Genomic DNA, 25,251 nt, shown 5'->3' with positions numbered 1-25,251 from the left:
GAAATGCCAGAGTTCAGTGCAGATGTTCAATTCCTTCCTCCTTTACTGCCCACTTCTGCCTCATGTTCAACCTCCGTGTCTGATCTGCACCAGCACACTGCTCGTTTATTTGGTGGATCACAAGTCCAAATGCAGCTCCTGTTACAAAGCCTCATTTCTGCTCAGGAGCCCCTTACACCACCCTCTGTTCCCAGTCCCTATTTGGGGCTGTCAGCTGCTCTGTGGTCGCTGTAAGCCCCAGGGCTGGAGGGAACCCATGGCTACCCTAAATGTCAGCTGCTCCAGCCACCCTGGCTCTCTGGGCAGGGCCTTCCCTCTGCCTTTGGGACTCACTGCTGGTTTTATTTATCATTTGCATTGGAAATGCAGGTCTCCTCCACCCTGGTCTGTGCTTTCCCTGGTGACTGCAAATATGGTAGGTTGGTGTTTTTCCCAGATGTCAAACAAGTCGGTCTTGACTGAAAGGCCTCCGGATTTAATTTGTGATTACCTTTTATTTAAGTGAAACACATGACAAACAAAGCAGGTACAGATCCTCTGCAGAGGCTCTCTCTCATCTAAGAGCTAAAAATGGTTTTCCTCTTTGACTCCAGAGCTCTCTCACAAGCCTAGAAGCAAAATACATAATCAAGACTTGAGGCACTTGCTATTTCTAAGTGAAACCCCCAATTTACCCTTAATGTAATTCATGGCCTTAAATGGCAACAATCAAGCAGGAAGAAAATAGCAACTTATTCATCTTCCTTTATGGGTCATCTTTAAAACACATTTTCTATGAACAAAATTCCTGAAGCATACACGTAACTGGAAATTCCAGGGCTCTGGTCCTGTCTGTACTTGAGATTTGGGATAGGAGCTATGTGGAGTTACAGTGCTGGAGCCAGCTGCTCCCCTTGGTCATGGCTGTGTGTGATGGCTGTGGTCACAGCAGCAGTCACAGCAGCCCTGGTTGATTCTGTGTGGCCCTCTCCACATCAGTGAAGGGTAGGATGGTGATATTGGGAAGAAATTCTGCCCCGTGATGGAGGTGAGGCCCTGGCACAGGGTGCCCAGAGAAGCTGTGGCTGCCCCTGGATCCCTGGAAGTGCCCAAGGCCAGGCTGGACGGGGCTTGGAGCAGCCTGGGGTAGTGGAAGGTGTCCCTGCCATGGCAGGGGGTGGAACAAGATGATCTTTTAAGTTCTGACCCAAACCATTCTATATCCTATAGTGTGTGCTATAGCAGCGATTCTGCCCCTGTGCTCACAACTGGAGAGGTCACACCGCGAGTGCTCTGCCCACTTCCAGGTGCCTCAACCCCCACTGAGGCCCTGAACCGTGTCCAGAGAAGGGAATGGGGCTGAGGAAGGGTCCTGAGCTCCAGGAGCAGCTGAGGGAGCTGAGGGAGCTCAGCCTGGAGAAAAGGAGGATCAAGGGCGACCTTCTGGCTCCCCACAACTCCTGACAGGAGCCACACAGGGGTCGGGCTCTGCTCCCAGGGAGCAATGGGCAGGATGAGAGGGAATGGCGTTAAGCTGTGCCGGAGGAGGGTCAGGTTGGACATCAGGAAACATTTCTTCACAGAGAGGTTTGTCAGATACTGGAAGGGGGTGCCCGGGTGGGTGGCGGAGTCACCACCCCCGAAGGCGCTAAGGAGAGCCTGGACACGGCCCTCAGTGCCCTGCTCCGGTTGACACGGTGGTGCTCGGTGATGGATTAGCCCCGATGAGCTCCGAGCCGCTCCCGCCGCTCTCCGGCTCCCCGGCCCCGCCACTCCCACCATGGCGGCGCCGCGCTCAAGATGGCGCCGCGCCGCGGCCGCGCCGCGCTCAAGATGGCGGCGCGGGGCGGGCGCTGCCGCGGAACCGGGTCATGGCCGCGCCGGAAGAGCCGTGAGGCGGCCGGGCCGGCGGGAGCGAGCCCGGGACGCGGCCGCTGCCAGCGGGGCCCGGCGAGGCGGCGGCGGCTGCGGCGGGGCCGCGCGGCTGCCGCCATGTTGCGCTGCGGGGAGGTGAGTCAAGCCTTGTGGGGCTCTGCTCGCCTCCCGCTTCCCCTCCGCGCCGGCCCCTCGGGGCGCCGGTAACAGCGGCTGCCGCGGGGCTGCGGGAGCCCGGAGCCCTCAGGGCGGGAGCCGGGCTCGGCGGCACGGAGGGCACCGGGATCGCCCTGCTCGGGTGTGCCCGGGGGGCCCGCGGGGCTGTGAGGGGGAGCAGCCCCGCTGCCCTCAGCGGCCGCCCTGGCGTTAGTGCCGGTTTGGGCTCTGGTTGCGCCGTTAAGGTGCTGCACAAGGGCTGGGCTGCAGTGGTGGTGTGTGTCTGGATGGGTAAAGAGATATATAGAGCCGCGGAGAGATGTGTATGTGCATGGTTATGTAACTCTAAGGGTTATTGAAACGGGTGGCGCTTGCAGGAAGGATGTAGAAGGAGGTTGCTGTGGTATATTTAGGAAAGGATCATGGACAGTCACTCTTCCAGTTGCAAAGTAAGTAGAATGAATGGAAACGTTTGCCAGTGGTGAAAGACCATGTGAAAGTACCATGATTTCGTGTGAAGTTTTGCACTACCTCCATATTCTCCTTTTCTTTTTCCTCTCTTTTGTTTCCACCAGGAGGTCGTAAGTGAGGAGAGTGAGGAGGAAAGCAATGGAGTCAACTTGATGGAGTTCTCAGATGAGATCCTTCTGCACATCCTCAGCTATGTCCCTTGCACAGACCTGGTCCTCAACGTCAGGAGAACCTGCAGGAAACTTGCAACACTTTGCCTTGACAAGAGTCTGACACATACAGTTCTGCTTCAGAAGGACTATAAGGTGGGGAGAGTAGCTTGCTTCTTCTGTTAGCCGTTAAGACAAATCTGGCTTCTGAAAAACAATGCCAAGAAGGAGAACTTTCCAGTGTGTATGCCTAAATAGACTGCTCCTGAAGTCTGAAATCAAATACACAATAAGCTGTTTCATAAAAGGATTTATTTTCCAGTATGATTTGTTAGAACAGCCCTGTGCTCCCTTAGTTTTATAAAATACTGTCAGTGAAAACGTAACATGACCTTAAAGTTACTATTTCCCCAAAATATGTTTTCCGTGTTGTTGTGCAAAAATATCTTGTGCATGTTGCTGTCAGGCATGCAGTCAGCAAAACCAGAAATTGTGTGCATGTTATAACAAAAATAAGGCTTGGGGAGGAAGGGTGATGTATTCAATGAGAGCTGCATCAGCCAGTGCAGGCAGGGAAAAGCCCCCTGTGCTCATTTCCAAAAGAGGAAACTGAATGAAGAAGAGTGGAAACATTCTTCTTTCAATTTGAGTTTCTGCACATAGCCAGTTCTGCTGAAATGGCTTTGCTGGTAGAAAACTGAGGTGGTTTTCCCCTCCACCCTCAGCTGCTGAGCAGTCTGTAATGCAGAACTGCAGAAGCAAAAGGAAGTGTAATCCCAAGAGTCCCAAGCGTGGCAGATGAGCTGCCAGCAGTGTGGTCATTCTGAGGCTGTGCTGCTATCCCCAAACCTTTGGATGAGCCACTTAATCCAATACCATCCACTTTTATCCCCATCTCCAGCTGGGAAACTGAGTCAGCGCCCACCACTGCCGTGTCTCTCACTGAACGTGGTTTTGTTTGGGTGCAGGTAAACAAGGACAAGGTGAAGCAGCTGATGAGGGACATTGGAAAGGAGATCTACCAGCTGAACATGGCCGGGTGCTACTGGCTGCCCAGCTCCACTATCGACCACGTCACGCGCTGCAAGAACCTGGTGAAGCTGAACCTGTCCGGGTGCCACGTCACCTCCCTGCGGCTCTCCAAGATGCTCTCCACGCTGCAGCACCTGCGCTCCCTGGCCATCGACGTGAACCCGGGCTTCGATGCCAGCCAGCTGAGCAGCGAGTGCAAAGCCACCCTCAGCCGCGTCTCGGAGCTGAAGCAAACCCTCTACACGCCCTCGTACGGCGTCGTGCCCTGCTGCACGAGCCTGGAGAAGCTGCTGCTCTACTTCGAGATCCTCGACCGCTCGCGGGAGGGGTTTATGCTCTCGGGGCAGCTGATGGTGGGCGAGAGCAACGTGCCCCATTACCAGAACCTCCGCATCTTCTACGCCAGGCTGGCTCCTGGCTACGTCAATCAGGAGGTGGTGAGGCTGTACTTGGCAGTGCTGAGCGATCGGACCCCTGAGAACCTCCACGCCTTCCTCATCTCTGCCCCCGGCAGCTTTGCGGAGACAGGAGCCACCAAAAACCTCCTGGACTCCATGGCCCGAAATGTACGTCTGGATGCTTTACAACTGCCCAAAGCCTGGATTAACGGCTCTGGGCTCCTGCAACACTTGAAGTTCAACAACCCTTTCTACTTCAGCTTTAGCCGATGCACCTTATCTGGTGGGCACCTGATCCAGAGGGTCATTAATGGTGGGAAGGATCTGAAAAGCCTGACCAGTTTGAATCTCAGTGGCTGCGTTCACTGCCTGGCCCCGGAGTCCTTGTTTCGCAAAGCAGAAGATGACATTGACAGCAGCATTTTGGAAAGCCTGGTAGTGTCTTGCTGCAACCTGAGACACCTGAACCTCTCTGCAGCTCACCATCACAGCTCTGAAAGCATAGGGAACCACCTGTGCCAGCTCCTGTCCAGGCTAAAGCACCTGCTCTCATTAGCACTACCAGTTTGCTCCATCACAGATGTTGGTGCAAGTGTGGAGAAGCCTCCCACCACACCTAATTTGGTGCCCCAAACATTTGGAAGGAAAGTTCGGATTGGGATACAGACATATCCAAGGAACTTAGGGGACCAGACAAATCAGAAGATCGAGTCTTCAGTGTTTTGGGCTCTGATGGGAAGCCTCAGATTTCTGGAAACCTTGGAGATCATTGGGTCCAGTTTCTCCTCTGCCATGCCCCGCAACGAGCCAGCAATTCGGAACTCGTTGCCTCCCTGTGTCCGGGCACAGAGCGTGGGGGATTCAGAGGTGGCTGCCATTAGCCAATTGACTTACCTGCAGAGCCTCACCTTAGCACAGCTGCCAAATATTCTCACGGGCTCTGGGCTCGTCAGCATCGGGCTGCAGTGCCAGCACCTGCGGACTCTTTCCTTGGCCAACCTGGGCATGATGGGCAAGGTGGTCTATATGTCTGCTCTCATGGACATGCTGAAACACTGCAAGTGTTTGAGAGATCTCAGGTGAGGGGCTGCCCTTGAACGTCTCCCATTTTGTTTGTGGATCTCCAGGAATGTGATGTGTGGTTTATTGTGGCTACTGTTAAAAGTGTTCTGGTCCAGAGTAGATGCAATGCCTTGAAAACTGGCTGTTTTCCTTCCTGACTTGTGGAGAATGGGAAGGCATTGCATGTTGTCCTTGGGGGCTCAGGATATGCCCTTTAACCAGTGTTTTAGGAGCAAAAAGTGCTGTGACTGCCTTCCTTTTAGATAAGGAAAAGTGCATGCTGCTTATTTGTGAGCTAGCAGCTTGTCAGAGCTGGTTAAATACTACATGCCTTTGCTGATTTTTTGGCTTTGTGCATGCACACCTCTTAAATTTCCAGGAAGGAAGAGACTCCTACATTGTCTAGATAACCTAGAGTTTTCTTTGGGTTTCCCAATGAGATATTTGCCTGCCTTTGTGTGAAAATCTCACCTCTTTATTTTTTTGTTTTCTTTATAATGTACTGAAAACAGTCCAGACTTAGAGTTTGTCCTGTTGGTGTTCCTCTCCTGATAGGATTTCAAGGATCCTACCAAGAGTCTGATCCTAGAGTGCACAAAGGAGCTTCATGGTAGCCAAAATGTGCTTGTGAAGGGAAACTGTGATGGTTTCCTTGCTCTAGTCCATATGAACACAAATGTTATCACTTTAGAGAGATGGGTTTTTAATTCTTTTTTCCCCCCAAATCAGCCTTTTTCAGTGAAACTGCAGAACCTGTCAGTCCCATTGTCCCCCTTTGTTCACAAAGCTCCAAAGTGCTGTGCAGCTGAGACAGCAAGGTCACAGTTACTGTGGCTGAAATTACTGCTCATCACCTGAGGCTGGTGCTTCTGTGCCTGTCCCTGATCCACTGCAATAGTGAGGGGAGCCAGAGGGGCTAAAACACCTCAGGAGGGTTTTTATTTTCCCCCACTTCCCATTTGTAAGGGGGAGGAGTGTGCTGGTCTCTCATCCGAGGGGTGGCAGCTGTTGGGAATTCGGCTGCTCGAGGTCTTGGGTTATGTGAATGTGTCTTTAACCTTGAGGAGAGTAAATAGCCATGGAGGAACTGAGGGCTGGGGAGGGAGGTTTGGCTGTGCAGTGCTGCTTTGCTCGTTCTAGGCCCTGTAGCTTCCTGAGGCTTTGAAATGGAGGCCAGGAGCGGTAGAGATGGGAGGCAGCCTGGAATGAGGGCTGCAGCAGGGCTGCTCCTTGTACTGCATTTGGGTGGATGCTGTCACTCTCCTTCCCTGAGTAAAGTCTAAGGTTTTATATTGGCTTAAGATGGCTTTAGAAATTAGCACTTCCTCTTGATAACGTAGTTTCCTTTTGATTTACTAATTCCCTGCTGTTTCCACCCATTTTTCCCTTCCCAGTTTTCCGGGCTGAGGAGCAAGTTTAAGGGGCTATTCCAAAGCAACATTGCCATCTCGCGAGTGCAGGGCAGCATTGCAGGGGTGGCTGGTGCATCCCAGAGATTCACCTGGATATCCTGGAGATTCTGTGCTTTTTCTCCTAAATTTACAGTGCCCCAGTAATGATGTTGAAAAATTGAACAGGCTGACCGTTCTCTTGATATGAATTTTAACTTATTACCCAAAGTGTAGGTATGCTTTTAGGATCTCTTCAGGCAATGCCACCCGACAGCAGGCTGAGACTGAAACAGAATTTATCAATTAACAGGATTAAGTTGCTGAGATAGCCATGCATACTACAAAGCCTATGCAGAGATTACCCTGATCAGATTGGGCCCGACAGCTTGTTATCACCTAATGGATTAACCTTCTTGGAGCTCTTGGCTTTCCTGACCCAATGACTGAGATCCCCAGGTGCTCTGAAGCCTGGTAGTAAATCTGCACTAAGCAGATGAGCTGTCCTGGTGGCACAGGCCTCAAGCAGCTTCAGCTCCCTGCAGGCTGGGTTCTCTTGGGTAAAACACAGACCCCTCGTTGGCCAGGTGTGTCTTCACTGGGTAATTTTATTGTCCTCCTGGATCACAGTGACAGAGGATCCTGTCTCTCTTCCCTGAGCCAGGTGTTTAAGGTAAAGGTTGGGTTGATGATGGTTGTTCTTCCTGTGGGAGGGCAGTAGCTCTGATCCTGTGCCAGGGCTGGCTGTGGTCGCTGTGTTGGCCCCAGTTCTGCATCAGCCTGTGTGCACTGTGTATTTCTCATGGCTGCTTCTCCCCGGGCAGTAAACTGAAGATCTGACCAGTTTGGGTGGTTGTACACTGGAGCAGAAGGCCCCTAAATCCACACCACCTGCTTGGTGGATGTCAGGTACAGAAGCCAGGCTGTGCTTTTGAGACCAGAATAGATCTGCTGCTTGTCTTACCCACCATACTTTGTGGGAAACTTGCAAAACCAGGGTTACTCCAGGGTGATTCCCTGTGGGCTTTCCTGCCTATTTGTGCCCTTGTCCTTCAGGACTGGAGGCACTGCTCAGTCCATTTGCCAAACCCCCATGAATATGCCGTGTCTTTCCCTCTTGTCTGAGAGCATCCCAGGCGTGAATTGCCCATTGAGCTGTTTTTGTTTATTCCTGCAGGCTGGAACAGCCGTACTTCTGTGCGGGAGCGCAGTTCTTCCAGGCCCTGAGTCACTGCTCCTCTCTCCAGCGGCTTTGCATCGTCTCCCGGAGCGGGACTCTGCAGTCTGACGCAGTGATGTCATTCATGGCCAGCTGCCTTGAGGTCATCATGTGCCACATGTTTATGGGAGAATCTCTTACCGTTTGCAAAAATCTCCAGCAGTCCATTGTCCGGAGGTGAGTGCGGAAAAGGGTGGATGTGGCATTTCTGGAGCTGTTGGAGATTTATCTCCGTTCCCTGGCTTGCCAAGGTTTATATGGCTTGGAGCTCTTGTTCCAAGGAGCTAATAGGTAATGTGTAACTGTTTGGCACATAAGTAGCCTCTTACTTTAATAAGAGTGAATCAGTGAAATATTTGAAGGTATTATATGAATTCTTGATTCCATTCCCACCCATGTTCTCTGCAGTTCTGCTGGCCGAGTTGGAGTTCTGGATGCAAAGCTCCATCATAAATCAAACGACACTTTTTGTGTAAACAAAACATCTGCCGACATTTAAGTACTGAGAGATTTGACCTTGAAGCTTTCCTCCTTTCTCACAAGTGACTAAGATAATTCTCTGTCCTCTAATCACTTGTAAATGTCACTTACTGATAATCCCCTGGCAGCGCAATTCAAAGCCTTTAAAGGGTTGTTGTGAAGGGTTTTTTCTTCGGAGGGTGCTTGAGGGGGGAGCATTGGTACAAACTGCCTTTGCACGTTTGGCAGTTCTTAAATGCATTTTGCTTGGCCCCTTGCAGCGTTCTGAGGCTCACGTGGTGGGAAACGTTTGTGTGTGAGCCGTGAACTGCATTTGAAAAGAGAGCTTTTAATTACGCTTGGCATTTGGAAATCTTCTAATAATGGCAGTCATCTTACAAAATATTTCCCATGCAGCAGACTTTCCATTATTATCTTTTTTTTCCTGTGAGGCTATTTCCCCACCTTCAGCCTGTTTTCTTTGTCACCTACTGTTGCTGTGCCCTGTTAAGCTCTAATAAAAATTTCAAATCACACGGCGTTATTAGTACATCCTAAAGGGTGCTCCTCCCCCCCAGCCTTCCTCCAGCTTCAAACTAACTTATTACACTTGGCTTGTTTCCGTGGATCAAATCCAGAGAAGGCTGTGACTGTATTAGCTCCCTACCAAACTGCTCCTGAGATTGTTGCTGCCTCTGAAAGCCTCTGTGTCCTTCTGGGCTGGAAACATCTGAGTAAATTCCTTGTCATGCGACAAGGATTCTTTGAGTTTGTTTTACACAGGGCTTCATATCTGTAAAAACATTACTGGGTTGATTTCAGCTGTGCTTTGGGGATCCTTGGAAAGAACCAGAAATCTTCAATTCCCATTTTTTATTTTCCCTCCCTTCTGAGGTGTTGCTGCAGCCCTGTCCAAAATTTTAATGTCCACTTACTGAGCAGAAATGGACCATTCTGCAGCCTTTTCTCCCTCTTTTTCTCTGTCGTGGACTGATTCTCATTACATTCTCTACCTCTTTATAATCTAAACCCTGGGAACTTTCTAAAGAGCAGCTGATGCCTGGTGGAAATGTTAAAAACTATTTTTATATTTAGCTACAGTTCTGGCTGTCAAACTTATTTTCTTCTTTTGTATTTTATTAATAGAGACACTTGTATGAAAACAGGGTTTTTTGAAGGTTGGGTTTTGGGGTTTTTTTTGCTGAAGAGAGCATCTGCTCCTTCTGCAAATTCTACACCTGAAGTCATAATCCTCTGTGACATTGTAATTGGTGGCTCTGGAAACGATTTTGATGTCATGTAAGATTATGACTTCAGGAGGAGGATAAGCAGTGAGAGCAGATGCTCTCCTAAGCAACAAAGATCCCGTTCTCATGCAACTGTCTCTAGTAATCAAATGGAAGAAACAAAATACAGAAGATGATGTGTAAGCAAAGCCTGGAGTCTTCCATGAGCCATCAGTGAGTCTTTAGCCACGTGACTTCTCCAGCAATCCCATTCTCATCCCTGCACAAATGTGCCTTGGGATGGGGTCAGGAATTGACTTGTTCTTGACTGCTTTTTGTAAGCTACTCCAAGGCAGAGAGATGTGCAGTGAAATCTGTGTGTGAGCTTAAACCTGTGGGTATGGCTCCAATTGACACAGCATGGCTTCCTCTAAGAGTGTGCAGCTGGTGTCTCTTTAATCCAAGTTTTACACCAGGCAGCAAGGTGGAAGTTATCTCTCCTTGTGCCAGAATGAAACAAGGGGATTTATGCTTATTTTTTTTTTCCATTTGTTTGGAGTGTGTGTGGATGCTGCGTGTGAAGCATGGGGAGTGGTTGGGAGGGAGGAGGTGAGAGGAGGGACCTCGAGCCTTTGTTTGCTCCCTTTCTTGAGCTGGGGCAATGGATCCATATTCTTCACGTCCTACTGAGGGCCAGAGTTCCTGTTTTAGGGCTGTGCTGATGGTGTTGTTTAGGATGAGAGATGTTTTTGAACAGCAAAATGGGGCCAAAGTGATTTGCATTCTCCCAATGCCTCTAAAACAGAAAGAAATGTGAGTGGGAATGGGAGGGACCCAGGGCTGGCCATGTATCAGGAGTTTGCTGCAGGAAATAGAGCTGTGAGGGTTTGAAAATGCAATACAGTGCAGGGCAGTCCTTTTTCAAGTGTAGGTGCACAGGAGGGTTTGGGTAACAGAAGAAGCCAGAACCTGTCTGGGGGGAACACACTGGTTCCAGCTGTGGAATTGTACTGGAACATGGTGAATATACAGGGTGTGGTGATGGGAGCTTGGGAATTTAATGTGCTGCATCACAGCAATGGCTTAAAGCCTGAACTGCTTCTCAAACTGTCTCTTTTTACTGTAAAAGGAGGTTAGTGTTATGTATTTCTGTTCCACTGGCCTGAAAAAGAGAGGTTGTTCTCATGTCTCTTAGTCTTGTGACAGCTTTGAACCAGACCCTGTGGTGTCCAGCTTTCTGGTGAGCAGTTTCTGGTTGAAGTTTGCTGCTTTTTGGGACAAACTAATTCGTGTATTTGAGTCATTAAAAGCCTCTGATTCAGTTCTGGCTCTTCTGCAATGAAACACAATAAGCAGAACAGGGCTCATCTGGAGCCTCATCAGCAAACAGGAGGCTTGCAAGGGCAAGGTCTCCTCTGAGCTGTAGAGAAGACTGTAAAGATTGTTTCCCTCTGGGCAGATAAATCATTGCAGTGTTTTTCTTTATTCTTTTTCTTTCAGTGTGAATGGGAGGGGGGAGCTCCTTTATGGTTCAGGGAGATACTCTGCACATAAGAAGGGCGTAGTGCTTAGAGTGGGAGATGTGGCTCGAGTGATCCATAGCTGAACCCTGATCTTCCTCAGGTTTCACATGTGACGTTGGTCTAGTCTCAGTTTCTGTGTAAATTGACATTTTTTTCCCCCCATCACATGGTGCTCAGCTGCTGCCACACTTCAGATAGCAGCAGATCCAATGAACACAATGTTTTCCATTTTATGCTTGGACCCAAACTTTGCTGGAGTGCTCAGCTCCAAGCACGTGTTATCCCTGTTTAAATAACTCTTCTGTTCAAACCACTGCAGCACTAATTCCACAAACACTAAAATACCACAATTTGAGGCCCTGTGGTTGGAGGTTCAGGTGTGACCCCAGACTTGCTGCTGTGCCAAGACTTCTTTGCAGAAAAGGTAAATTTGCTTTGCCATTTCGGGCTGAGCTGCCGTGCTGGGATTGTTTCTAAATTCCTGCACACTCCCGTGTGTCCAAAGGCAGGTCCAAGGGGATGAGGAGCTTTCCCAGTCTTTTCCAGTGTTATTTTGTGGAAGAGTCAGTAGATGGAGCTGTGACCCATGGAAGGTCCCACCGTTTACCAACGGGGTGCGTGCTAAATAATAGTATTTATGTGCCAGTATGTCCCTGCCCCAAAAATCCTGCGGGCAAGGAATTTGGATGACTTCAGGCTTGCACGGCTACGTGGGGTTAGCAGGCACTTCACAAATGTGCAGGAGAAGTTGCTTTGCTGGTGCTTTCCTTGCCATCAGAAAGCAGGCTGGAAGAGGGGATGGGAAATGCTTGGGCAAATATCCCCTTGGCTTCAAGGACAGATTTTTATTTTCCACCATGTGCCTTTAGAATCTTGTCGGTTTTAGCTGAAGTGTTTAGATAGCTCCTATCATTGTAGTGATTTCAAGGACTCTACAACACCAGACAATACAAGCCAGTGAAAAGTCCTTGGAAAAACACCTTGGAAAAAGATCAAGAAAGCTACAATAAAATAAAAATAAACAAATAAAAGAATCCCAAAGCAAAACAAAAACCCTCTGAGAACACAGTGTCATTAGGGATTCTTCATAAAGAAGGGGAAAGTGTCAAGGTGTAGAGGTGAGCTGTGATTTACAGAAATGGAATCCAAGGGGAAAACCATGGTGCAGCTGGAGTGTGTTTTGGGGTGCTGGGTGGGCAGCTGGGCTCAGCTGTTCACATCTCCCAAAAGTGCTGCTGTAAATCCCTGGAGTCTGAGAGCTGCTGGGAGATGGTGGATGGGCTGGGGCTGTGTGGGGTTGTGGGGCAGCATCCCCCCAGAGCTCTGGGGTCAGAGTGGGGATGTGGCAGTTCTCTCCTGTGCTCTCTGCCCCTGTTCCCCAACCTCTCTCCACACCTTGAGTCCTGTGTCCAGCTCTGGACCCACCACTTCAGGAAGGACATTGAGGGGCTGGAGGGTGTCCAGAGGAGGGAACAGAGCTGGGGAAGGGGCTGGAGCACAAGTCCATGGGCAGAAATTGAGGGAGCTGAAGGTGTTTAGCCTGGAGGAAAGGAGGCTCAAGAGAATCCTTGTGCCTTTCCTCCCTGGCAGGAGGGTGCAGCCAGGGGGATGTCAGGCTCTGCTGTCAGGGAACAGGGACAGGACAAGAGGAAATGGCCTCAAGGTGTGCCAGGGGAGGTTTTGGATACTAGGAACAATTTTTTCACCAAAAGGGTTCTCAAGCACTGATAAAAGCTGCACAGGGCAGTGGTGGAATCTCCATCCCTGGAGGGATTTAAAAACCATGAGGATGTGGTTCAGTGGTGACCATGGCAGTGCCGGGGGAATGGCTGGGCTTTCCCACCCTAAACAATTCTGTGACTCAGGTCACTCTTGGCTTAACCAGTGCTGGAAAGTGCAGAGAATTTTTCTCATTTAAGACAATCTCACTGTTCTGGGGATCCAAACTCAGAGGAAGAGAAGCACAAACCTACCCTGCCTTGTGCCTGTGTCAGGTATGAGCACTGCTTGGTTTGAAGTGACTTTCATGATAAGATTCCTGCCACTTTCTAGGAAGAGCTTTCAGTCTAAATTAGATCTTCTTGTTCAATCTTGTGTAGCATTACCTAAATTTCCCTGTGCTTGTTATTGTCCTTTTTTAACGTGAAACTCTTGGCTGGATCTTCCCTTTTTCTTAAGCTGCTGATTCCAGTGGCCCTGTGTGGCTGTGAGCTTGCTGAAGGGATGAAGCAGCCTCCTGAGATTCAGTTGCAGAAACAGAGCTTCCAGGTGGGAGCACAGGGCTGAAATGGAGTGTTGGGAAGTGCTGAGTGAGCCAGTCCCTCTCCTGGCATTCAGCACAGGGCTGAGTTATCACTGATGAGTTTTTGCACACCTCAGGGCTAAGTATTCCCCCTTGCCCTGGATATCCCTGCAGCATTCTGCTCACCTGGATTCTCATTGTGGTCTCAGGCTCATAAAATCCCTTTTGGGGGGTTGGAGGGGGCTCTAGGGGCAGTAGGTGATTGCAAGATGATCTTTGAGTTCAGCCTAGTCCTGCAGCATCACTCTGTGCTGCCCACCCGACTGCTGCAGTCCTACTGACACTGCAGAAAGCTGCTGTGAGCTCCTACGGTTTATTCAAGATTCTCCAGCTGGTTTTGCATCCCTTCAGCACCTTCTCTTCCTTCTGACCTTGAAGAAGCCCCTGTCTGCACGCTGCTGGCTTTGCTGGTCCCAGAGCTGCTGGCAGTGGCTGCTGATCCCACCCAGCCGAGGGCTCAGCCCTGCACAAGTGGGATTGCAGAGGACTTAATGTATCACCAGGCTGGTGTAGTGAATCATTAGCATCCTGCTCAAGCTTTCATTGTCTGTTTCATTTCCTGCTCTTGGAAACCCCTGAATCATTCTGTCACAGACTGAATAACAAACTGCATCCTTGTCAGATTGTGTTGCCCAAGGATTGCTTGGCGGGCTTGGCCAAGGTTGAATGCATGAGGTGTGGCCCAGACACCTTTGCTTCTACCAGGGATGTTGTTTATGAGTGGGTTTAAATACCTTACAAGCCAGCAGGACTTGTGGGACCATCCCCAGTTTGCCATATTAATTTATCTTCTTTTGGGGGTACTCACAAACCCCTTTCTTTAAATGCATTCCTGTGGCTGACCCAAATGCCTCGTTCTAACTGCCAGCTCATGTGTTTTCAGAGGAATTCAGTTCTGAAACCTTCCTCAGCGGGCAGATTGGTTTGTGCATGAAATAACTTTCAAGGATTGTCCTCTCTCTCTTGGCTGAGAAATAATATTGGAATAGCACTGTCGTGCTTTCTCTTCATGAGGGTGTAAAAGGCTGAACGGAAGCATTAACTGCAGCTTTAAAGCATTTCCATAGTAAAATAAATCTAATTGAGCAGTTATTGCAGTAGCTTTTTAATTTGTGGAAGAGATTAGGAAATAACTTTCAGCTTGCTCTGGCAGAGCACTCCCCTAGGACGTGTCCTGGGCGCTCTGGCATCGCTCTTTGGGTTCTTATTCCCTCCCCCTCTAATTGTCCGGTCACATTTGAGTGATGCAGAGTTCAGCTGGCAAAATAACATAGGAACCTCAGTCTGCAGGCGTGTTTGATACAAACCTCAGCTCACAGGAGAAGGAGCAGAGTGCCATTCATGCCTTACAGGGAAACCACAGCAGAGAGATGTAATTTGCCTGGGCTCGGGATGAGTCTGATGTGTTATTGCTCCTTCCCTGTGGCTCAGCTCAGTGGCAAATGAAGAAGCTGCGTTGAGGATAATGGGAGAGTTGGCAGTGATGTGTGGGAGTGATTTCCAGAGTCCCATCTACACCCCTTGGTCTCAGGTTGGAGACTGCAGGGGTGGGACTTAGTGGGGAAAAATCAGCAGCTGTGGGAGGATGTTGGTTTGTCTACATAGGCATGAAGGGATGGAAGATACCCCTAAAGGAAAACACTTTATAGCAAAAATATCTCATTGTGTGGAGTTAAGAGCAATCAGAGGGATGTGAGCATCTTTCCTTGGGAACTTTTCAAGTCCATTTCTGAGGTTTGGAAATAGAGTCTACTTAGCCCTGGCATTCTGACAGGGCTGGAAGGGAGAATGGCACTAGAGAATGGATCTGCTTTAGAGTCAGTGTGGGGAGGGTTTGGACCCCCTGAGAGGCTTCTGGGGGATGAGTGGGAGGCAAAGGTTCTCCCTGCTCCCAGGGGAAGTGGCCTGGGAGAATCCCACCTACACTTTCTTTGGCGAGGCCAAATCTTCTTTGGAAGATGCTCCTGCAGAAGCTTCTTTGGCAGTCACTGTAAGCAAGGAGAGATTTTCAGCTCCTTGGTGCTGAGGTCAGGGCACGGCCAGTGGAACAAGTCTTGAGTGTTTGCCTGGCCTTCCCTGAGAAGATGAGAAAAGTGTGAGTGCCAGCTGCTCCAGCTTGTCCTGGCACCTCCTCCATTCCACCGTGCCATGCTGCAGGAAGGGAGTTTCCAGGCTGGCTCAGGTATGCTGGCTGAAGCTTTCAAGACAGATGCCACACTCGAACTTGGAGGTGTGAGCAAGTCTTCCAGTAAAAACAGGCTGTGCCTGGCAGAGGATTAACAGGGCTTTGTGCATGTAGGTGAGAAAGCTGCATACAGGGCAAAAAGTGAGTTGGTGTGAAACTTCTGCTCTTGAGAAACTTGTGCCTCTCCAAAAACAGCTCATCAGCCTGCAGGGAAGGTCAAAACAGAGAGGGGAGAAGGTGTGTGACTGCAGCAGAGACTGGTTTGCATTTGTGAGAGTTGTGCCAACCAGAGTCCACCTCTGCTCAGTTCCCCCAAATCAAACTTCTTCTCATTTCCTTCCTTCCTCTCCTTCTCTAGGGCTTCTTTTTCCATAAGCTCAGCTTGGTTTGTGGAGGTCAGAGATGTGCCCTTGATCCGTTCCTGATACACTGTATTTCCTCACTTCATCTGCTGTGTGCTGCTTTTGTTGGCAGTGTTTAATTATCCCTCCTTGCATGCCCTCGGTCCTGCTTGCCAGCCTCTGTGAGGTGGGATGTGCTGAAATGTCTGATTTGGCTTAGGACTTTCCTTGGGTTTTTGTGGAAATCTCAAGGGGAAGAACATTCTTCAGCCCCAAATACTGCCTTATCCTTTCCTTATAAGTAAAAAAGGTTTGAGCAGCACCTAATGCAGAGAGCTGTCACCTTACAGGGTCTGTGCTGCAGGGGGCTGCAGGGGGTGTAATCCATCTTTGAGGCTGGCTGGTGAGATCCCCCATGGCTTTGGGCTACCCTTTGGATCTATCAGCAGGTGGAATCTCCTGGGGACTCACTGTCCTCTCTGGAGAGGCATGTCAATGTTTGCCAGCAGATAACTGCATTCCAGGGAGGGACTCTTTTGTCTTGCTAAAATCGAGGAAATCTGATCAAAGTGCAGCCTTGCTTTAGACTTTTTCTCTTTCTTTTTGACTTTGTCCCTGACCTACATATTGGATCCTGCCACAGTGGTTGGAAGTAATTGAGAGTGTGGTGTTAGGCTATTTACCAAGCTGTTCACTTGAAAATAACCTCACTGAGTCCAGTCCACACCTGTTCTGGGAGAATTCTGGAGACAAATAGCAAAGCATCATTAACCCTTTCATCCACATACAACCACTTCAAGATCCAAGAGCAGAGAGATGCTGATGCCAGGAGGAATTTGTGGCACAAGGTGTGCTTCACCATTCATTTCCCAGCTCTGTGGATGATTCCAGCCAGGTCTGCTCTGTGTCCACATCCACGTGAGGACACTTCAGAAACCTCCTTGTGGAAATTCCTGCTGGGTGGTGTTTGCTTTGGTGTTGATTCTGCTGGACCAGAGGTTATGCTGGAAAATATACATGGGGAGGGAAAGGAGGTGTTTTCTTTGTTATCCCAGTGGTTGTTTGTGATTAAAGGATCTGTTTTGAAGGGGCTGCTAGTCAGTTGCCTAGAAAACTTGCTTTCATTTAATTAATCATGATGAGTTTAGTCTGGAGGTTTTGTAGGAGAGAGCAGGCAAGCATATCCTTGGCTTTTTTCCCTTGAAAAAAAACAACAAACCCAAACCAAAAAAAAGCAGGGCTTCATGTCTGAAACTGCAGCTCTTTTGTCTCCCCGGGTCAACATCCTTTCTGTCCTTTGGGTTTTAATTTTACAAGCCATGCCTTTGCAGAGGTTGGTGGAGTTTGAAGTCCATCCAGGTGTGGAATGAGGAAAGAACCCTCAAGAAGATTACAGGAGCTGTTCTGCAACTCATTAACTCCCTCTCTTCCCCTTCTTGTTATCTCCTCCCCATGCCTGGGGCCTTTCGAAGTAGTGCTCTAAGTGCCTCTCAGTTAATCTAGCCCACCTGGACAGGTGTATGAAGAAAGGAATTGCCTTCCGGGGAAGGACTAAAGGAGCGTGGATTGCAGGGGGAGGCTGCTTTTGGGAACTGCTAATCCCAGTTTAACATTATGACAGCTGCTCGTTAAAATCGGGGTGTTTTTTAACAGGCAGTTAAAGGAGAGGCTTTGCACGCACATTTAACTGAGAATAATAGTGGACCATGTGCATTTGATTTTTTTTTTTTCCTTAAATCACGCAAATTGTACATGGAAAGAATTCTCCGGCGTCAACTTGCTGGGGTATGGAATTTACAAGGTTTGCAGTAACATACAGTTTCCTGTTGAGGGGGGGGAGAAAATCACAAAGCTTTCTTTTTTTTTCCTCTTATTTTAAGATCAAGTTCAAACCCCTGGTATAAACCCAGCCTCTTTAGGAGGGACACTTACTGCGTTGGGGTTTTTCACTTGTCTCGCTGGCAGTTCATCATGTAAACTTGTCTGGGTTCTTGTTTTTATAGCTACATGTAAAGGCTGCTTATAAACTACAATTTTGTACGTGGTGAGAAGGCAGCACTCGGGTCCAATTTGGGAGAGTCTATACACAAAGAAGGAAGCAGTTTCTTTCCCTTGGGGAGATGGCAGTTTCTTCCTTTGCTGAACTTCAGTAAACTTGGTCTATTAACATGATTTTCTCTGCAGGACTGTGGTGTTGGATAAGAAACACGAAGAGCTGAGGCAGAGCAGGGACTATCAAAGAGACATTTGGCTGTATTTTATGTGATTTCACTGCAGACTTTACCAGCTGCCTCCCAGATCAGCAGTTATTTGCTGGTTGATTTCTTGAGGGCAGTGCTGTGGAAGTAAGAAGCTGCACAGCTCTGACACAAGTCCCCAGATCTGCTCAGGGAGCCGTGTCCTTTTCTGCCAGCCCTTAGGCATGAGGCATGAAGGGCAGGTCTGTGATGCAGAGAGATATAAAATTGCCCCAGGTAGTTCTGTTGCTGGAAATTCTTATTCCTGCAGCTACTTAGGTTCAGGCAAATTAATTCAACCCACCAAGACTGAGCAGCTAGCCTGGGAATGGAAGTTTCTCTGCTGTGTTTTTGGCAGCTCTGCTCCAAATCGTTTGTGGATGGGAATGTCCTTTCAGTCTCCCAGGAAATGCCAGTCTCTCGTGTTGCTTTCTTCAGCTGGCTGCATTGCTACCTGGGATTTTCCTGTTTCCAGCAGCTGGATCTCCAACCTTTCCTCACTGTTTGACAGAAATCTGGCCATTTCAGAGCTAAGAAAGATGAGCTGGGAATCTTCCAGGCACACACCTGTCTAAGTTTGTGGAGCAGAGAGCTTCTCTTTGGGCCCAGCACAGCTTGGTTCAGCCTCCAGGGATTGGTGCTGCCAGTGTGACTCTGCCTCCTCCAGAGTGATAATGAACTGGTCCTTGTCACACCCTTCAGAGGAAACACCTTGGTGGCACAGGGCTAAGAGGCACAAATCTTTTTTATCTTAAGGTGTACCTCAAGGGTCATTATGCTGCAGTTTTACCCCCCAGCTTTAAAAGAATGAACTCTTGTCACACTGCGCTGAGTAACACCATTTCTCTTCCTCACAGGTTGCTGTCATGTAAAGTACTTGCTGGTGGGCACTTGGGCTTTTTCTGTACGGTTCTTTCTTCATTGTTTAATGGCTTTAACTTGTGCAAATCTCTTCCTTTGCTCTGCAGCCTGGATTGAAAAGAAAGCTGTAGTGTGTGAGTGTGAGCACACTTAAATGCTTATCTGCACATCTGAGCTTTCTAAACTTGCCTATGCTCTAATTGCAGAGTGTAGACTCTGCATGCAGAACAACCCAGCCTGAAGTGATAATCCCAGGCTCAGCCCCGAGGGAATGCCTGACATTGCTCTGGCCTGATTTTCCTAATGGCTCTGCAACTTGCCTCTGGTTTGCAGGTGGTTTAAATTGTTATCGCTGAGCACCTTGCCCAGCTTGGGCAGAGCTCTTGGGATCTCTGATCCTCTAGAATACCTACCTGTCTTGATTTAATTTATATTAATTTTTTTTAAACTTCTTCCTCCCTCCCGATTTTAGGTGCAATTGGGGCTTGTGGCAGCTTAGCAGACTCACTGCAAAGGGGTGCAAACGCAGCCTGAGCTCCCTGCTGACACAGAGAGGGAAGAGTGGGAGACCTGCAGTTCCAGCTGCTCCTCCTGCCTCCTCTGAACAACCCTTCCTTGCCCCCATCCTGCATGATCAATACCCAGGCCATCCCCTTCCCTTGCCCTGGAGAACTGGAATTTTTCCTTGCCTAATAACCTGTGTCTGATTTAGTTTCCAGGCAGAACGCCCTGCATTAAACGTCGTCATTTTCCCTCTGCTTCACGAGGACTTGACAGAGGTCATCAGAGATGTCCCCATGAGGCACCTGGATGAAATTACCTTGTTTAAAAGCAGAGTGGCCGAGGAACCTCCCAATCTGTGGTGGTGACTGCCACAGCATGGAAAGGACAAGTCAGTGTGAACCCATGGAGCAGCTTCTTGTTGGCCTGGATTTCCCATCCTCGGCTCCTGGCCACCTCACTGGATGCTGTACAATCACTTCAACCAGGTGCAATTGCAAAATAAAAAAAAAAAAAAGCTGGTTCTTTGCAGTGGGGAAATATCTGTTGGATATTGCTTGCATCTGAAAATCATGTCTCAAAGGCTTGTGGAATCTGATGAGTGTTTCCTTGCGGTTAATATGAATCGTTTTTGTTATTTTACTGAAGTTAAAGGTAAGAGAAACTGACTTAACAATGCTCTTTCCCCTGTGTCCCCTGGTGTCTGTCCCAAGGGCCCCTGTGTACGTTGGCAGTGTGCTTTGTGGTTTTGGTGGAAATCATTCTTTGCTTCAGTCTGTTTTTGGCAAAGTAGAAAGCCTAGGGCAGCTCAGAGGCACAAAAATGTGTTGCTCAGTTGAAGTGCATCACATCTTTTCTATGTTACAAATAGGCATTTGTAGTCACACACGTGCAGTCACAGATATTTAAAGGGTTTTTTTTTTTGACTGAGAAGTACCACAAGGACTCTTTATTTTTTAATAACAAATTAAGGTCATTAACACCTTGACCATGGTATGTTCCTGCTGGTGCTGTTTCCATTGGTCTGGTGGAAGAAGTTCTCAGCTCTTCTGGAAATCCTTGTCCTAGGGTAGATGGTGCCTACAGTGAATAAGTTGAGGCTCAGATCTGATTTATATGCAGTCTGTCTTGCAGTGTAGATGGGAATGTAGTGTTCCAGTTCTGTCCTTATATCCCATGCCTTGAGCTCATGCTAATTTTGGAGATGTTATGAAGTATTTTCACAGTGTGATTTCAGTCAGCTTCTCTGCTCCACAGAACTTCCTCAGGCATCAGTAGTGGTCTGGATCACTTTCATATTGCCTTATTTACTGAGCACTTTTAAAAGCATCAGACAGCTGTACCAAAAGCCAAGTTACAAATTCCTGGAGCTACAAGTCTGGGTGGCAGAATTTTCCTTGCTAGCATACCAGGTCTGTCTTCTGCAAAGCAGCTGCTGACCAGAGCTGTCTAACTTCACCCAAATCCCGAATGTGTTGAGCTCTGCTTTTCTGGGGAGGCCCAGAGTTGTCCAAAGATAATGTGCCCATCTCCTTGTCAGCATTTCCTACTCAAGATGCCCTCTCCCAAATGCTCTTCTGCCCTCCATGTTCATAGGAAGCCTGGTTTGATGGGATAGATTTGAGAATAAAATGCATCTCCTAGCCTTTGGAGGATTTTCTGTCCTTACTTTCCAATCAGCCACATGTGAGCCTGCCTGGAACTGTGTCCCACAGGTGTAAATCTTGAGCCAGGCTGTGATAACCCTTGTGCTCAGAGAGGTTACAGTAGAGAGCAGGTAAGTGTCAGACCAGCCCCTGGTGGTTTGCTGTCTTTCCCGAGGCTCTGATCCTTCCCCTCTGAGGACAGGGAGCCAGCACAGCCCCTGGATTGCAGCAGGATGGTGAGGCCAGCCCGGGCTCCCCGGGAATGCTGCAGCTGAGCTGTGAGCACTCGGAGTGTTCGAGGCTCTGCCTCAGCTCCAGCTCCCTGCAGCTGGCTGTGAGGAGCTGCTGCCCTGCTCCCGCTGCTGTTTCCCCTCCCACTCTCCCCCATGAGGTCGTTCTTTCTACCTCTTGTCATATTACTCACCTGTTTGAATCCCCTTCTCCCTCTCTTCAGCACATCAGATGTGCTTTTTAGCAGGAGCACGAGCTGCTGCTCTGTCCAGTTCAGGCCACTTCAGCTCTGCCTGGCTTTTGTCCGTGTTTTTCCTGGGATAACTAGCAGGTCTGGGCAGAGGGTGTTTGCTAAGCTGCTTTCTCCTCCTTGTTGGAAGCAATGGCAAAGTTGCTTTGTGCTGCTGGCCTCGGGGCAGAGGGAAGGTGGAGGGTGTGGCAGGAGCTCTCTGGTGCCTTAGGGAACCTGTTCAGTCCTGTGAAGGAATCCTGATGTTTGGTTTCAATCAGGCCATTCCCACCCCCGGCGGGGATTTCCCCTGCATAAACAGCTGTGGCATCAGCAGGAGCTTGGCAGTGCTGCCAGCTCACCTCTTCCTGCTCCTCTGAAAACCTGGGCTGGGGGACAGTGGTGTACAGAGAACTGCTGCTGCTCCATTCTGGTGTTAAACCTTTGCTCTTGGGGTTGCAGTCACCTGATGGAACGTGCTGTACACTTGGCTTGGCACATCCAAATCCACCTGCCTGGTGTGCTGCTGGATGGGAGCAGCAGCCAGGGATGTTTTATAGTGCTGATACTCTCTTGCCAGGGATATGATGTTTGGGCATCTGTATTCATGCAAGTGGGTCACAAGTGCTGATGATGCTGCCAGTTATAAGCAGGGCTAGGAAAGGTCACCTACAGGTGATAAAGGTAGCATCCCAAATAGTAATAAAAACCTAAAATCTCCTTCCACCCCCAGCTCCCCAACTCCGGGCCAGTGCTTGATATCTGTACTACAAATCCTCTTATGGTGAGTGAGAATTTCCGCTGCTTTTGCACTCCAGGCAGGATTCACCAGATGTTAATAATGTGCTTATTTTCTCTAAGTGCTATTTTGGCATCGGTGTTAATTACAATTTATATTCTGCAACATTTACACTGGGAAAAGAACCCACCCTAATAGTACCCAATTGGCAGAGCTGGGCTATTAAACACAGCTCCATATGTTCTGAGCAGAGCAGTGCATGGGACTCAGAGCCCACTCAGCACTCAGGCAGGCAGCTGTAGGGGAAGAGAGGGGTGTTCTGCTCCTGGATTTTATTTAATATGAAATCCCCCTTCTTTTCTCTGTCCCCATCTCTCCAGAAATCTCCCTCCTGCTATCTGTGAGCATTTAAGGAGGTGATCTCTGAGCCTGCTGATGCTGCTGTCCGTAGTCTAAAACAAATGAATTCAATTCCAGAAGGTGCCCTTCTCTCAGGGAGTGCCTCTGCAGGATCCCAGTCCCTGCTGGCTTTTCCTTGCTGCCTTCCAAAGCAGACCTCCAGTCTTTGGGAATTGCAGCAGAAATCTTTGCTTTGACCACCCCCAAAGTGTCCATGGTTCTGTGGGAGAGGGATATTCTGGGACAGTTCTGTTCTTGTGTAAAACTCGATGTAGTTTGCTGCTCTGCTCATGTGCAAAGTCTTGTTTGGCAAAGTGGCATTTGGTTCCTGCAGGCTGGAAGGGTCTGGAGTGACCCTGGTGGGGGATTCAGAGGAGCTAAGTCATCTGTGTTCCCGTGGGTTTCTTAGGAGTGTAGGTTAAAGGATTGCTTCCTCAGCTGTTTGCAGAGCTGATTTCATGGTCTCTGTAGGAAATGGCAGTGTATCCACTGCTCTCTTAGGAGAAGGGGCTGTGTGGTGACAGTGTCCTGTCAGGAGAGCTCTGTGGTCACTGCTCCATCAGGGAGAAGGAGAAGATGGGAGTGGGAGGAGGCAGGGCAGGATGGAGTCATGGATCTCACTGGAAGCCAGACACATCCTGAGGCTTGGCCCGTTTGCTCACTGGTGGAAGAGGAGGAGGTGAACCCTCCCCTCCAGGCGAGGCTGGGGAGCAGAGGGCAGAGCTGGGGCTGGTGTGGGCTGAGAGCAGCAGAGCCTCAGCCCCCCTCACTGGGGTTTAATTCCCATCACTGCCTCCTCCTCTGCCAGGCGTGTGGGGTCCCAGGGAGCACAGCAGGACCTGTCCCCTCACGTGGATGTTCAGAGCTGAGGTGCTGGGTGCTGCCTTCCAGCAGCGCTGTTTTAGGGTAGGGCTGCAGAAATTTGGGACTTTCCCACTGGTGGAGTGAACCAGTGCTGAGGGGTTGTTTCACCTGACTGAGGGGGATGCAATTCCCTCTTGGCTGGTCCCAGCAGAGTGTCCAAAGCTGGGAGAGCAGCAGGAGCTGTGCTGGGTGTTGCAGAGCCCAATCTCCTTCCAGTGCAGCTCTCCTGCCTCTTTGAGATGCACAGGCAGCCAGGGTACTCCAGCAGGAGAATCATTTCCATAGAAACCAATTGGGATGTTGTACAGGGAATAATGATTAATAGTGAAGGGATGTTGCCTCAGGCCCTTTTCATTTTTTAGGGGGCAGTGAGGGACAAACTGGGGCACAGGTAGGGGGACAGGGAGACTTGAAAACTAATGGAAACCATCTCTTCCATTAATTTCCAGGCCAGCTCCCCCTCTCCTCCTCCTCCCCAGCCCCCCACTGCTGCTCCCAGCTTTCGTCAAATTTTCAAAATGGCTAACCTGGTTAGAAATAATCATAATAATAAAAAAGGATGGATGAGGTCTGACTACTAACATTGTTGCTGTTAGCAGCAGGATTTCAGCCATAAAACATGAAGCAAGGGAGGCATTGACCTTTCCGCTGTTTGAAATGAATGGAGACATCAATATCTATTGTTTTGTGGCATTGACCTCTGACGCTCTCAGCTCGCCCTCCCCTTTCTTTTTTTTTAATTTCCCCCTGACACTGGAGGAAAGGGGTCAGTCTGTACCATCTATTGATCCCAATCTTACTTGGTGATAGGGAAATAATTAGAATTTTAAAGATCTCTGCTGCACGCTGGTGAAATACATACACAGAGGCACAGGCTAAGCCCCCGCTTGCCATGTTGTGTTCTCCCCCTTTCCTTGCAGAGATCCAAAGCTCTGAGATCTGAAGGAAGGCAGATCAATATAGGTTTAATCATGATGGGGGTTTTATTTCAGTTTTTTAAATAGTAAAATGTAACATTTTATGTTAATGTTGTCGGAGCCTGGCTGCCTGGTGCCTTGTTTTATTTATTCTTTTAAGTAGCCCCTTCTTTTGTGAACTTCATCTATGTACAGAGAATGTGAAATCAGGCATTGCTAATTAGCTGTATGACAATTAAGTAATGTAGCACAAAACCATTAGGACACTGGATTTGTTTTTGAAGTTTGTCCTTTGAAGTGGAAGCTGCAACTCCCTGCCCAAGGCTGCTGGGGAAAATGTTTTTCTATCAAAACTTTCTTTGAAAATAAAATGTCAGTGTAAGAGTCCCTATTTCTGTCGTCTCTCCCTCTAAACAGCGGGTGGAAATTGTTTCTCCTTGTAAAAACTGCTGGCATTGATAGAAAGGGGAATTCAGGAAAGCATTAAATGGGCAGTTGGTCTCCAAACACCCCCAATTCTGGTAGAGATATGACCAAAAATTCTTTTTAGCTCCTTGAGAGGGAACGGTGCCACGCTGGGAGAGAAGACCCAGCTCACAACTCCGAAGATGGCAAAGGGAGGTGGTACTAAAACTGGGGGTTCACCTCTGACACCCCAAGTGCCATCAGGGTGACAGCCTGGTCCCAGATCCCTGCAGGCTCCTGGGGCTCCTCTGCTTGTTTGACACTTGTGTTTGCATCTGGCCCTTTGTCCTCGTAGTGAGTCCAGTTCTGGATGTGCAACTTTCATGTACGCTGGTGGCATGTAAAACTTCAAATAAAGAGTGGAACATTTGGAAGCAGCTCTGTCTCCTTGCCTCCT

General features: G+C 49.0%; 1 protein-coding gene and 1 long non-coding RNA gene across 3 annotated transcripts; both read left to right on the top strand.

Annotated features, from left to right (window-relative positions):
* Positions 1-1,839: 1,839 nt before the first annotated feature.
* FBXL18 (F-box and leucine rich repeat protein 18) lies at positions 1,840-25,231 on the top strand. 2 transcript variants are annotated; one of them, XM_064390989.1, is made up of 5 exons: positions 1,840-1,989; positions 2,586-2,786; positions 3,599-5,139; positions 7,688-7,906; positions 19,576-25,231. In XM_064390989.1, the coding sequence occupies exons 1-5, from the start codon at positions 1,972-1,974 to the stop codon at positions 19,730-19,732; spliced, it is 2,136 nt and encodes a 711-aa protein (XP_064247059.1). In that variant the 5' UTR covers positions 1,840-1,971; the 3' UTR covers positions 19,733-25,231. The 2 variants fall into 2 exon arrangements, with proteins under 2 accessions (XP_064247059.1, XP_064247058.1); XM_064390988.1 differs by lacking the exon at positions 1,840-1,989 and adding an exon at positions 2,229-2,459.
* On the top strand, positions 9,543-19,569 carry LOC135281799 (uncharacterized). The gene is made up of 4 exons (XR_010348290.1): positions 9,543-9,614; positions 11,257-12,931; positions 13,129-13,205; positions 19,070-19,569. It is a non-coding gene; the product is annotated as an uncharacterized LOC135281799 (long non-coding RNA).
* Positions 25,232-25,251: the final 20 nt, after the last annotated feature.

This window comes from Passer domesticus, chromosome 15, assembly GCF_036417665.1.
Source record: "Passer domesticus isolate bPasDom1 chromosome 15, bPasDom1.hap1, whole genome shotgun sequence".
NCBI lineage: Eukaryota > Metazoa > Chordata > Aves > Passeriformes > Passeridae > Passer > Passer domesticus.
Note: the sequence above shows the minus strand (reverse complement) of the source record. Positions and strands in the feature narration are given on the sequence as shown.